The sequence below is a fragment of the Chelonoidis abingdonii genome, chromosome 18, assembly GCF_003597395.2.
Source record: "Chelonoidis abingdonii isolate Lonesome George chromosome 18, CheloAbing_2.0, whole genome shotgun sequence".
NCBI lineage: Eukaryota > Metazoa > Chordata > Testudines > Testudinidae > Chelonoidis > Chelonoidis abingdonii.
This window is the reverse complement of record NC_133786.1, coordinates 169,184-183,776: the sequence shown is the minus strand read 5'-3', so window position 1 is coordinate 183,776 and position 14,593 is coordinate 169,184. Positions and strand designations below refer to the sequence as shown.

The 14,593-nt window shown below is 46.4% G+C and overlaps 1 protein-coding gene across 1 annotated transcript in view; it reads left to right on the top strand.

Moving 5' to 3' along the window:
* Positions 1–9,314, top strand: part of LOC142047912 (uncharacterized) — a 40,816-nt gene extending 31,502 nt beyond the window's left edge. The window contains 4 exon segments of the mRNA XM_075073560.1: positions 434–569; positions 902–1,155; positions 6,164–6,251; positions 9,296–9,314. Coding sequence (XP_074929661.1) covers positions 434–569; positions 902–1,155; positions 6,164–6,251; positions 9,296–9,314 — 497 coding nt within the window.
* The last annotated feature ends 5,279 nt before the right edge of the window (positions 9,315–14,593 follow it).

Genomic DNA, 14,593 nt, shown 5'->3' with positions numbered 1-14,593 from the left:
TTGCCCTTCACCAACCTGGCAAGTGAAAATCCGAAGGTTGCATCTACATCTCTCACTGTACCCAAATGCCTTGTCAAGGTTGGACTAGGTGCAAAGCGCCAAGCTAGGTCATGAATACTAATAGTTGCTAGCAACATAATAGTTTATAAGTAGAGGAATCCCGCTCCCCAAGCTAATAAGTGGGGTAGCCCAGTGCAGCCATGTGACCCTGGACCCGCAATTCACTTCAGTAAAACTCAGTAAAAAGCTGAGCATTTTCATTGCACCATTCCAGGATCATAACCGGCATTCAGTCATTAATAATGACGGGGAGAGCCCTGTTGTGTTTGTCCACTAGCACCAACCTTTGTTAGTTTCCTTTCCGAGTCACACCTGTACTGACCCTAGGGCTCCCAGGAGTCTCAGGTCACCTGCCCTGTTCTATATCTTGCAGATGCATTTCATGCAGGCGTTGGCTCAGAACAGAAAGAGAGTAATACCCTCATGCCCTGTGGTCCGGGGTGGGAGCAATCAGCTGTGGGTCTGGACTATTCTGCTGATGGGACCTATTCAACCTTGCTGGAATCCAGGTGATGTATGAGGGAGTCTCATCATTATAGCAGAAGTGCAGCGACTCTGTGACTTTAGCCTCCCTCACAGGACTGACATTCCCATCAAGCTGGCAGTGCCCAGTGAGACCACTTTGGAGCCTGGACTCCTTTCACAGATGGGAGTGATCAGTGCCCCAAAGTCAGCTTCAGCCATTCTGAGCAGCTGGCACAGACTCCCCATCCCCCTGGCCTAGTGCTCCGAGGTTCAGCTGACAGAGATTCCTTTCTAGGAGAGAGGAGGCTTGGGGGCGGGGCTGCTATAGGTACTGAGAGCAGTAAAGTCAAGCCTCTCATTCACTGCATCACTATAGCTTTCTGCAGAGCAGTGCGTTACAGGAAATGAGCTCAACTAAAACTTCTGCGACCCCTGTCAACATGGAAGAGCCAGCAGCTTTCTGCACTAAGGCTGAGAACAGCATAAGAAAGCTGGAGAACTTCGTCCTGCACTTCTGTGGCTCACATCCCTTCCAAAGCAAACATCTGGACACAAGGCAGCCAGCTCCCAGTGCAGGAGTCGTCTCTGGTGAGAGCAGCCAGGGTCCCATGTGCAGCCCTGATACAGAAGGTTAGTGGAACTGCCCTCTCTTCTGAGCCATTGTTGGTTTGAAAACTCCTTGATTTTTTTGTCTTAGACCTTCCTGTTTCCACAGGCAGCCTCCTCTGTCTAGTGACAAGCAGGGGAGCTGGGCTTAACCTGAGCTCTCAAGTCCTGCTCCCAAGAGGTCAGGGAGCAAGACAGAAAATCTAGACCACTCGACTTGACCAGGGTTATTTTTACCCCATACCTCTTTGCTTAGGCTGCAGGCCCTCCAGCCACTTATGCTTACTCCTTAGCTGCTCCTCTGGCCAACTCCCTTCAGCTGTTTGCTGTTCACCTTACTCAGCTGCTGGCTTTTAAATATTTAACCCCCCTTGGTTCTCAACAGCCGGGTGCTGCTTGCCCTGGCACTGGCTGGGCAATCCCTCACCAGGCACTCACCTCCTGGCTGTGTGTCACTCCAGGGCACCCAAGCCCTCCTGCTAGCAGGGAGTATCAGTCCTTCAGAAACCTGGCCTTTTTCACTTCCTTTTGTCCTTACTTACTCCTCCTTGTCTTTCGCACCTCTCCCTTCCTTTCCCTGCCTTCTCACTGGCTCCTTCCAGTCCCACCCCATGTAGTTCACTGATCCCTCAGCTTCTCCCCCTTCTCTGGAATTGGACACATTCATTCATGTCTCCAGAGCTGAAATGGGAGCGGGTGGGGAGAGGAGCAGCCAGTTGTGCAGCAGCTAGGTGCTAGCTAATTACTGTGGCTGGCCATAATTGCGGGTGTGGGATTGTGGTGCATCTGTCATGCAGCCTTTGATGAGGGGGTCTGGGGTTTGTGGGCTGAGCCTTGTTCTCTGCAGCTCTCTTAACATTGGCATTTACTTCAGCAGGTGTCAGAGCTTCTATGAGCAAGGTCCCTGGAGGTGGCTGTATTGAGGCCAGTTCAGAAAATATCAGTCACCAGACAGATTTAGAGCTTGAAAGTTTCGTGCTTAGAGAAGGACAGCTAGGGTCCCTGGAAGCCATTCTTCCCCACAGGTAACGGGAGCAGAGGACACAAGTGAGAGTGGAGTTCTGTGCTCAGTCCTTTCCCTGGTCTCCAGGCTCCCTGCCTTTGAGTACGGCTTAGGGAGCTGTGTGATGATACTTCCCACACCAGTGCCCTGATTCTCCCAGTGCCCTGGCCTTGTATTGACGTCTTCAGCTGTGCACATAATGTGTGAAATGCTACGTGTGCAGCGTAAGTGGCTCCACATGGTGCAGGGCAAAGGAGAATCAGGCCCCCAGTCCTGTATGAGAAGGGACGAATCAATCTCACCCCCGTCTGAACTGCCGGCCCAGCTTGTTTCTAACAGTGGATGCCGCCTGTCCTGAGTGTAGTGGGCTCGTTCTCAATCCTGACAACTGGGTTTATGGAGCCTGTGAATCATCCTGAAATAGCTTTTGAAGATGCACAGCATCAGGCCAAATTTGTTCCATACAGCAGGCTTTCAAGGGTGGCAGCCCCTGAACTGCAGCTGCGCTGTCTGTCTCTTTTCTGTGCCAGGATTTCTGACTGTACCAGATGCCTCATGGTTGCAGATTTTCCCGGGCAGGTTTTGCAGCTCATGGGATGCAAAAAAATGCTCTGGTACCAGTAGATGTCACAGAGCAAATACCATGAAGTTGCTTTTGTTTACTGAGCTGCAGGACAAAATAGAAGCAGCAACCTCCTAGCCCAGTCCTTCCCCTTCATTCCTACCATTTGTGTAATAATGACATTATCAAATACTATGTAATTAATTCTCACAGAAGTCCTCGTAGGTAGGTAAGCATTATTATCCCCATTTTGAGGGAGAGGCGACTGAGGCATGAAGAGGTTGTGATTTGCCAAGGGCACAGAGGGAGTCAGTGTGAGGGTTGGGAAAAGAACTCAAACCTTCTCATTCCCAGTCCCCTGCTGAAACCTCTTGACACTTTTCCTGTCTTCCCCAGTTGGCCTGGTGCCTGCAGCTCATGCCAGAACTAGCATTTCAAATATCCCATGCTGGGTGGTTTGGGATTGCCCAGGCCTGGGGATTGTAATAGACACAATGGGGCAGGGCTGCAGGCTGAGCTCTGGGATTCACATGGTCTTAAATAGCAACTAAAGGTCAAGAAGGGTCACAGAGGAGCCGCTGGTGACGTTATGGCTGTGTAGAGGAGCGGACTCACCCTGCGGCGCCTCTTGCTGTGACTAGCTCATTCCAGCTCCAGAGCTCCCTCTGCAGGCCAGTGATCCACCTGTCCTCTGGCCACCATGTCCCTCCCTGGACCCAGTGCCCTTTTACCTGGCAGTAACCCCTCAGTCTTAGGGTCTCCCCTCCCAGGAAACCCCCACCCACTATTCCCACTTCACCTCAATATAAGGCTACTGCCAGTCATCATCTAGCCCCATGCCCTGGGGCAGACTGCAGTATCAGCCTGCTCCTCACTGGCAAGGTTGGGTTTGGACCTGCTGCCTTTGCCTACCCCTAGGCTTCCCTCTGCAACCTCCGGTACCTGTTGGCCCAATGCTAGGCCACAGCCTGAGACTTTCCAGGCTGGAGCGCCCCAGCTCCTCTGCCTTTTCCCAGCCCTGCTCCACTCAGGTACTCTGCTCAGGTCCCTGCAGACAAGCCCATCTCCCTCTACAGCCAGAGAGAGACTCCTCCTTCTGGCTTCCAGCCTCTTTATACAGGCCAGCTGTGGCCTGATTGGGGCGTGGCCCAACTGCAGCCACTTGCCCATCAGCCCAGCTTAGTAGCTGCTCTCTCCAGCCACAGCGCCCTCCCAGGGCTGTTTTTAACCCTTCAGGGCAGGAGCACTACAGGCTGGATTTAAATCCATATGTTCTGTTTCTAGACTGGATCATATTTATTTTTAAAATATATTCTGCAGTTGGGGGAAATATACGGGTAAATATCTCCTTGTTGCAATATGTGACTTGGGTACATAACCAATGTCAAGAAGCTGCATGCCATCCCTCCTTATCATACTCCTGGCTGTGGTAACTCTTGCTGATTGCAAGGACACCTAGACATGAGGACAGGGTTAGTTTCCACTTCTCCTATCCCTGCTGCTACTGCTGCACATTGACTTATTACCCGCCTCAGTTTCTCCCAGGAGGGTCCTGAAATTGGCACAAGATGTAGACTTTTCAAAAGTGACGCAGGCATTTGGAGACCTGAGTCTCTTTAAAAGCCAGGGGGACTTGGGGCTCCTTCATCACTTTGGTGTTACCCATGGAGACTGGAAGCCACAGAGGACTGGTCCTGGTTTGAGCAGGGGGTTGGACTGGATGATCTCCTGAGGTCCCTTCCAAGCCTGATATTCTATGATTCTGTGATTGTCCTTAATTGTTATGGGCTAGACCTCTAATCAGTGGACATCTGGCCCAATGGTAAGAGGAGAATATCATTGTGCTTGTTGGGCCACTATAACCTCAGCTAATCTTTGCCTCAGAGGAAAAGCTCCAGTTCCTTCCACCTAATAACAACTACAATAATTGATAATAATATCACACTAAACTCTTTCCATCCGAGGATCTCAGATATTAATGAAAGGAGCCTCTCAAACACCCTGTAAGGCAGGTCAATGGCATTGTCCCCACTTTACAGATGAGAAAAATGAGGCCTCGAAAAGGACATGACTTACCCAAGGTCACATGCAGTCAGTGCCTGGAATGGACTTCAAACCACATGCTCTCACTACCAGATCACCCTCTATCCCTGATTGGTTGTTGACAATTGCAGGGGCAGATCTACAGGTCGATCGAGGGAGCCTTAGTCTCTTTCTAGTGCTTATCCTGACTGGACTCAGCCTGAAAGCTCATTAGAACAACTCCAGTAGATTTCCTGCATCTGTTTATAGACTGTCTTTAACCCCTGGATGTATCCAAATCCGGCTTTGTGATTTGCAGGGCTCAGGGCTGCGAGGAAGGAGTGTGGGGGAGGAATTGGACTATCTGATCGTGCTGCTGGGTGGGAAGAGTTGTGTCCAGGAAGTAAACTGTGGCTCTGTGTGGGGCCCCAAGCCATTGCTTGTTCAGACCAACCTTGCTGTGTCCTCCTTGCTCCTCTGGTTGGAGTGGGTGAAATTTGGCACAGCTCATGATTCCTGCAGAGCAAAACTCCCTAGTGATGGGCATTTGAAACAGAAATGCAAGAAAACCTGGATTTTCCAGACAGCATATTGGTTTAGGATGTACAAATGCTTCAGTGCTCATTGCAAATTGTGGATACTGCCTGCATTGTTGCGACCTTAGCTTAGGCTGCTGGGAATACCTCTAGCAATGGGTCCTCTGCTCTGCATCTGCTGAAAGCCAAGTGACAGTGAGGAGTGTTGCTGGGAGCAGCATGGACAGCGCTACTCACACAGCAGGCAGGATCAGGAGGTACCTCTGAGACTTTGAGATGGTAATTGAGAGAGAGAGAGAGATGCATTCATCCCATCTGCCAAGTCTCCCCCACCCCCTTTCTTGGCCTAGCACCCTTGTCTCTAAGCATAGCCAGCATTTCTGTTGTCCCAAGGTGGAAGCTTTGGGAAAGCCCAGTTGTGAAGTCTGGATGAGGGGCAAGCTACAGACTGAGATCTGAGACTCTCAGCTAGAGGCCTTGAAAGACTGTAAAGGCATCACTAAGGATGTTTTAGTTAGTTCCAAAAGCTGTGTGTTTTGACTCTAAAATCATTGTTTTTATCATATTCTCCAGGATAGACATAATCCTTGGTAGATGTCTCCTTGCTGTAGAGTGTATTCTGAGTACATAAGCAAAATCAGGAATCTATATGCCAGCCCTCTTTAGCGCTCCTGGCCGTGACAGTGCTCTCACTGCAGGATCTGTTTAACCATTCTAATAAGGGTGGGGAGGTGGCATGGGTTTATGCAGAGCTCACCAGTATGTGCACAGAACCTTCTCCTGCAGATGTCCTTCCAGACCTGCTGTTGGGAGGCTAATGTAAATGGTGGGTGGTGCATGATTGCAGAAGGAACACCCAGGAGGTCCCAGATTCTCATGTGTGCTAACTTGTTCTGATGTTTTTTCCAGTTCCCCTCAGGCTGTGCTTGGCAAATCCCAGTGCCCATCTGTTTCCACACCCCATCTGGAGGAAATCCAGGCCTTGGGACACAGCCAGGTAAAAGAGTGCACTCAGCCTACAAAGAAAAGAACATCTCCAGATGGAGATGGGAGATGTGAAGTGGAAAGTAGGGGGCTTCTTTAAGGATCATCATGATGGGACGGGTACCAAAAGCATATACGATTGCTGAAGTTATTAGGATTGGCTGAAAACATGCACACAAGTGTTCTATTTCCAGGCTCTTCCACCAGAGGAAGGTCCTCTTCTCCGACCAACATTTTCAAATATGGCTGCCTAAAATTAGTCCCAACATTGGTATAAGCACATAACTTCGTGCTCTGATTCTGTTAGGTGCTGAGCACTCCTAATTCCCATTCATTTCAGAAGAGCTCAGAAACATGCAGTGTATGTAGGGTACTGGGCTCTTTTGAAAGCGAGTGCTGAACTCTGTACATGAGCTGAGCTCTTCCAAAAATCCAGCCTTCTTTGCAAGGGAGCCACCTAGTTATTCCAGCCACAGCCTTGTATGAGGTGGCATTTTCTTTAAGAGATTGAGCATTGAATGTCTACGGTTTAATTTCCGCTGGCCTTCTCCCTCAGTACAGGTGAGATTTATCTCCTGTGAAAGAAATGTTTTTAGCTCCTCCCTCAGCCATGACATCATGTCCCGTCTTATAAAAAAAGTGAAGATATAGATACATTTTGGAGTGTTCCTTTTTGACAGCTGTGAGGCAGGTTTGACTAGTGTTCGCCTTTCTCCATTACTATTATCTTGATTCCTGTGTCCCTTAAAGGTCTTGGATCCTATGTAAGGCAGGCTAGCCTGGCTCTGACATTCATGCACATTGACTTGGATATTTGGGGCCACTGCCTGTAATCTCAGGATATTTACAGTGCGATAAGATTTCTTCCTAGGTAGAATAAAGACTCTGTCAGTGCTGTCCTTTGCTTACTGGCTTTTGCATGTTCAGAGGCAAATCTTTGAAATGGGAATCGCTGGTAAGCAATTTGGGTCTCTGACTGAGAAGCTGGGTGTGGGGAATCCCAGCCGTCTGTTGCTCAGTCCCATTATTTGGTCATAGAGGCCAGTAGGCATTAGGAAGAATTAGCTCCTGGTGACATATTAAAGATGTTGATTCATGTCCTAGCAATTCTTCTCCTTTTAGTGCTGAGAGACATCTCTCTGCCCCAAGGTCTCCAAACCCAAAGTTGTCAGAGACCAATTCCCTGGGCAGTGTCCACCAAGTACTAGAGAGGGATTTTCTTTCACATAAATTGCTTCTCCAAAATTAAACGTGTCATTGTAGCTGCTGATCCTGCAGCCCCTATTCTTATAACTCTTAGTTTAACTCACTATTTATGCACAGAACTGTGTATAGCTAACCACCCTAGATTGTGCATTTATCACCTTCTAACAGCAGCTGTATGGTTTGAATTAGGGATGTAAACTATGAAATGGTTAGACGGTTAACCGATAAGTATTCGTCTCACCATTCATATATTGCAGTTAACGCTGGGGTGAGGGGTGTCACATGATGGGATGGGGCTGCAGAAGCGGAACTTTCCCAGCCTCTGAGTTTGAATGTTACTATGACAATTCAGTTGTCACCGGCCAGGAAGGGAAGGGAAGGGATGCATGAGGCTCCGCCCAAGCTGTTGGTGGGACCTGATGTGTGAGTCTGCCAACCCCCTCCCTTGCGGGGAGAATCCCTGTGATGGGGAACAGGGAGGAGCCTCCTTCCTGAGGCAACGACCGGCCGGGGAGAAGGGGCATCTGCTGCAGGGGGTCTGCTTCATGGTGCCACAGCCTGTCTCTGCCCTCCAGCCACACTGTTCAGACAGCTGCAGCTCGTGCCCCTCAGGAACCTCTGTGTGCTCAGCACGGGTGTGTCTGGGCTCCCAGCCCCACCGTCCCCTTGGCCTCCCATGACTGCTGTACAGGCTGGGGATCACTGCCTCCATTTGCATGCCACCTCCTCCTGGCCTGTTTCCGTGTGTCTGCAGAGACTTTCAAGGGACCCAGTCAGGTCAAAAATACTGTATATTGAAAGCACAGATCTTCACTTGGGTGCCAGTACTAGGCCAGTGCGGCCTCTGAAAAGTGACAAAGATAATATATATGTGAGGTAGATTGTGAACTTGTTAACGATTAAATGGTTAACCAATATAATTGTGATAGTTTAAATAGGTACTTTTAAAAATGATATTTACATCCCTAGTTTGAATCTCTTCTCCCAGCATCATTAGCATTTTAGATAAGAAACATTTTGTAATGAATGTCATATTGTCCCTGAAAAGGGATTTCCGCCCATAACAAGTATCTTATAGAAGCAGAAAGCAATGCTGCAACAGGAAATAGTGAACAAAATCCAATGTGCTGAGAGTTGTGGTGACACATTTCTGAATTGGATGATGATAAACAGCACAACCTAAGAAATTTCCATCTGACATCCATCTTGAACTACCTGTCATGTTTATTTCTTGGCCTCAGATTTACTGGCGTAGAGGGCACTTAGCGTCAGTCTCTGTTTTTCTTATACTGATATAATCTGCTGGAACAAATGTTTTGAAAAGATATTTTAAAATGTCTGTTAACCCTGTTGTGGGAGGCAGCTGCAGCTCTGAAGACAGTAATAGAAACACCCTTTGACCCTCCAAGAGCAGCAGGATGAAGATCTTTACCTTGGAAAATGACCTTTTTACAGCCATAACATGAACCAGATGAGTAGGAAAGCTTTAGACATTGATGATGAATGAACCTTTTCTAAGATTTCCAGGGCTGTCCGTCTCTCAGTTACTAGAGCTTTCACATTTCTCCCATCTGCAAGGGTAAATCACATTGTGGGTAAACAGAGAGTGAAAGGGAAAAACTCACTCTGTGTGATGACTTTCCCTGTCAGTACTCAGGAAGTGGAACAACAATTCCTCTTACTTTCAGCCTCCTCTGTACGTATACCCCATTGTCACCCTGGTACCCTCCCCCCACATATATGCTCTCCTATCTCTGCTCAAGAAGGAAAACAGGAGCTCCTCCGCAGATGGTAATTGCATCCTTATAGGAAGTGTACAATGAAGCTTGTGATTTTTTTTTTATCTTTCAGGTGCTGGAGAATCCACTAATCGATCCCATGACCGATGACACATTGTGGGGAGCATGGCTACTCTTTCAATTCTCAGTCGGTGGTCGAATGTAACTCACATAGCGAGACTTTGTATGATGGTCTGCAGTTCTCTGCTGATTGCCTCTTTCTGGCCAAAAGAGGCAGTGAGATAACACAGTGTAGTTAACTAAGAAAGGAGACCTTTTCTAATTGTTACCAAGTTCATTTTGGCTACAGTTTTATCAAGAGTTTTAATAGTAATAAACAAAAGCAATGCTCCCTGAGGTTCTTGCAGCTCACAGGCTCTAACTGGGGTAATGTGAAGCTGCATAGCCTGTTGCAAGTATTTAGTCACTGGGTCTATGGAAGTAAAATTGTTTGGGTCACCCCATATTCTATCCAGATAATTTTTCCCAAACCAGCCTCCAAGCCATCTGCTTCTACTCCCTCTCCATTGTGTTTTGTTTTTTTTTAATTATATCACAGATCAGGAGCCCTATGCTTTTCCTTTTATCTCACCCTGGGTCTAGAAAATGGAAATTGTGAGAGAAATGGGGTGCGGGGGGGGAGGTTTAATTTTCACCCAGGCTTAAAAACACTGAGGGGTAAATCATTGTTTAGTTTTTTAAGTATTTACCACAATTGTGTATTTTTTAAAAAAAGATTCTGGCTCACAAAAGAGGATCCTCCTTGCCCAGAGTCCAGGCCTGGGGTTCACTGGTGGATGTGTTGTAATGAAGGAAGTTTGCAAATAAAGGTTATGAATCACATCTCTCTCCATGCTTCATTTTCCACAGAGTAGAATATTATGTGGTTATAAGAAGACTTTTAAAAAGCATAATTCCACCAGGCCTCAGACACATTTATGGTGTGAACCTGCTACTGCGGGGTATGCAGGGAGCTCTCGCAGGAGTCCATCTCTGTGGTCCTTAGGTAAGTCTCAGTACATGCGCTGGCATTTGATCACTTTTCCTAAGGTGGTTTCCAGATCTTTTGCATCTGAGAGACTTGTGTTTGGAGAGGGCTATATGAGATTGTTGTATTTTAATGAAGCGGGTTTAGACTAATTGGAGTGTATTTGTGGTCAGGAAGGGAGCAGTCATTTGATGTAGTGGAGGCAGAGGGCCTCTTTCACGTCATTTTAAAATGTGTTGTTCCTATCATAGCAGACTGGCTTTGTGCTGTCATTTTCAACACTGACTGGCTAGTTAACCCATCCCTCCTGTTCCTGTGTAGAACAGTCTTGCAGCATGGAAGGGCTGCCACAGGCCACTTGTCATTCTTAAAAACTACACAAATAATAAAATGCAGTGAAGAAAATGCTGGTTCCTTTAGAGAGCTGATGTTTCAAAGCAAGTCTCAGTCCTGCTTCCTTCTGCTTCCTGATTGGGTGTGGATCCTGGTCTGCCTTTAGCAACGGAGACAGATATATCCATCTCCTTTGCAATTGACTGTAGTATGCTGTCCAGCCATAGCGACAGTGGAAGATGGCTCTGTCTGACAGATACATTGGGCTGCAATATCTTACAAGAACAGTAAAGCAATGGGCACTTCCCTTGTGCATCTAATGTGCAAGTGGCCAATGAATAAATAAGCGTATTCTGGAGGAAATGCTGGAATCTTCACAAGACATGGAAAAACAAGCACACAGGTCCAGAAACTGCTTAGAACAGGCAGTTCCAGTGTGATCAGAGGGCTACACTGTGATCTTAGTCACACTGGTGTCAAATCCAGAGTTGAAGTGGACTTCTGTTACCATTCATGAGGGATCCTGGTAAATGTAGAGATAGGACACCAGAGAAGGTGTTTTATCACTTACCCTAAGAGAATAAGCTTCCAATGTCATTATCTACGATACAGTCATTCTGTGGTATCTGATGTATATACATGGAACCATGGAGGGTTCCATGTCATTGTTACTGAAGAGAGAGACCTTGAATTTCAAGGAAAATTATGGCTGTGCTGTAGTGAGTCATATTTCTGGCACCTTCCTCTGAAACATCTGGTACCCCTGGCCACTGTCAAAGACAGAACACTGGATTATGAGACCATTTGTCTGACCCAGTGTAGCAATTCCTATGTTCTTAGTGATTACAATTGAAGACACCATTTTCTGAGAGAAATAACATGACAAGGCATGCAGTTGTTTGAGATACCATACTTCTGAGTGCTGGATGCAATTATTCTTTGGTCTCTTACCTTACAACAGCAGTCCACCTTGTATCCAAGAATTTAGATTTTTTTTTTGTGGGGCAGGAATGAAGCTCAAATCAGCAGAATTCCTGAGGCAGACTTATCTGGAGGGGCTGGTAGCTGCTTCATCGTGAAATTTACATGAAGATTTGCACTTAAAGCAGGAATAAGACTGCTGTGTTTCACAATTTAATTAATTAATTAAGTTTCCAGATTTGGTACAAGTGCTCTTCAGAGGACAATTGAATTTTACAGGTCATTTCCCAGATGAAATATTTTATCTACTTCTCGTATCTGATCATTTATGGCTTGGTCTATTGTACCCAAAAATCAAAAGAGTGTCTGACCCCCAAACAGTGTTTGCATAATGAAGCCTCAATAATACTGAATTTTTAGGAGAGACTTTGAGGAGATAAGTGCAGTTGAACAGGTATTTGGAAAAGATTTTCTTGCAGAATGTCTCAAAGGATTTGGCTTTTCATGTTGACTTACTGGGAGCAGAGTGGAGTTCAGAGATATGCTATCATGTCCCCATTTGTGAGCTGGCACAGGCGGGCTCCATGTTGAGGGTATAGAAGAAAAGCCAGTGAGTTAGCAGTGTACATCAGTGACCCCCTATTGCTTGATCCTCCCTGCCCTACAAAAAGTGATGCTGAGAGGAGTCTTTAAGGGAGAAGGCAGGGAAATTATTTAAATGATATTATCTAGCACTGTCTGGCTCAGTATTAAAATGATGCACTTTGCATCTTGCCTTGTTCTAGTTTCCTGTGGTTTGCAGCCCAGATATTTTGCTGTGGCTTCCTAAAGGTTTTGCCTATTGATACAACACAGTCAATAGAAACAACAGGAGTGCTCAGGTTCACAGGTTCAGAATAGCTCATTCAGGGCAAAATCCTGTCCTGCCTACTGTGAGTGTGCTAGCAGGAAAAAGGGTGCAAAGAAAATCTCCTCCTGTGCTCCCTTCAGTGCTAGACCAGGACCCAGCTAACACAATGTTGACCCAAGAAGTGTGCTGCACGTGTTTCGGGAATAGCCAGATCCTTCCCTCCGCCATGCATATGCTGCCATATGTAGCAGTACTGTGTGGAGCAGCAGTAAGCCTTACTGCTGAGCATGTTGCTGCTCTGCTCTGTGCTGGCACTGCTATCATTCCTGCACCCTTATAACATGGCACAGCCTAGTAAAGGAAAGATTTTGCCCCAGACTGAAAAACCAAGGTTACAGCGTTTCTGTGTTAACATGCAAGAATGGCCCCAGAGACCAAAACCCAGTCTCTGCCTACCCACTGTGTCAAATAATCATGGAAAAAGAGACGGAAATCTGCCATGAGCAACTTCTGCAAATCCTGTTTAGTAGTCACTCTCTGCAACGAGATGAGTGGTTTCTATCCATTTCCAAATAAGCACGTATCCATATTTCTTAAAACAAAAAAACAAAAAAAAACAACAGCCACCACAATCAGCTCCTCTGGAAGTCCCAGCAGAGAGGCTAAGGACTGAGAAGGACATGGAGGCTGAGCTGTCACCTTGCTCGCAAAGGTGGTCCTTCTGGATTAGGAATGATGTATATTAGTTGGCAGTTTGGGGAAGCTTTCACTGCAGTTGCCCAGGAAAAGTTTCTCTGAACTCAATCTACTGCAACACCAAAGAGGATTAATTATATGGGTAATTGATTTACCTGCTTCAGGTCCCCTGCACAGTCTATGCCAGCAATTGTGTATTGAAAAAGTGGATCAGACACCTATCCTAAACAAATGGCAGAAGAAGCAACTTCCAAAGCCAGTATTTTCAAGTGGCTGCTCAGCACTTAATTTTCGGTGCTCAGCTTGAGTCAACTTGGGCCTCGTTTTCAGAGGAGCACTTTTAAAAATCAGGCACCGTGTGACTCAAGCTGGGACTCTAAAATAAGAAGCCATTTTGGAAAATGTGGTCTGTAGTACTTCCATTTTGTCTCTCCACCTCATTCATCTTATCCCTAAGGTCTTCCATGACTCAAAATAGATTGTAAGGTTTGAACAGCAATAAAAATGATTTCTTGTGAAAGATTTGGGCCAATTTTTTTTAAGTGGCCACTGATTTGTAGGGCTTCAGATTTGGGTGCCCAACCCAAGTCACCTTGGAGCTGATCTCAGAAATGCTGAACACCAAAACTGCATATGAAGCCAAAGAAAGCTGCACACCCTCAGCTCCTCTAAAAAAACACATATAAAATATCCTAATTTTTTTACTTTTGATGGTTACTGATTATAGAAGGAAGAGTTTTCTCTCTTATTTTTCCCTAGTGTGTTCTAGTGAATTTTTGTGATGGCATCTTATCTTGTTTTCTTATTTATTCCTGTATCTCTAGTTAGTTACTTTTGATTAATTACATGATTGTGCCTTTTTTTTATTATTATTTCCTGTCTGGACAGGACCATGATGGGCATTATGGTCTGAACCAGCCCTCTAAGAGTTAAAGATAAAGCTGCTTTGCATTAGCAGCAATGTGCTCACCATTGCACAAACATTGCACTACTGAGCATGCTTCACAGCTCCCTGTGCATATCTTTGACTCATTCTGGCAAGGGAAATCACAGCCATAATCTTTTATTCAAACATAGTGCTCATTCTTCATGAGCCTCTGAAATGAAAAGTGCTTGAGAATATTGTGTTTCACGTTGTGAGGGGGTGTTTAGCATTGTCCAGGCATGAGCTAGTGCTTTGAACACGCAAAGGGCTACTGTTTGTAAATGCTGAGTACACCTCTACCCCGATATAATGTTGTCCTTGGGAGCCAAAAAAAATTACCACGTTATAGGTGAAACCACGTTATATTGAACTTTCTTTGATCCACCAGAGTGTGCAGCCCCGCCCCTCCAGAGCGCTGTTTACTGCATTATATCCAAATTTGTGTTATATTGGGTCGTGTTATATCAAGGTAGTGGTGTATTATTAAATATTGTGCTATGACCCCAGGCAGGTTTCACTATACAGACCTCCCTCCCCACTACCCTAGTGAGCAATAGCCTCATTGATCTTGCAGATTTCACATCCCTTCTCTCTTGAGCAGGGGTCCCCAACGCCGTGCCCGCAGGCACCATGGTGCCCGTGGGGGCATCTGTGCCCA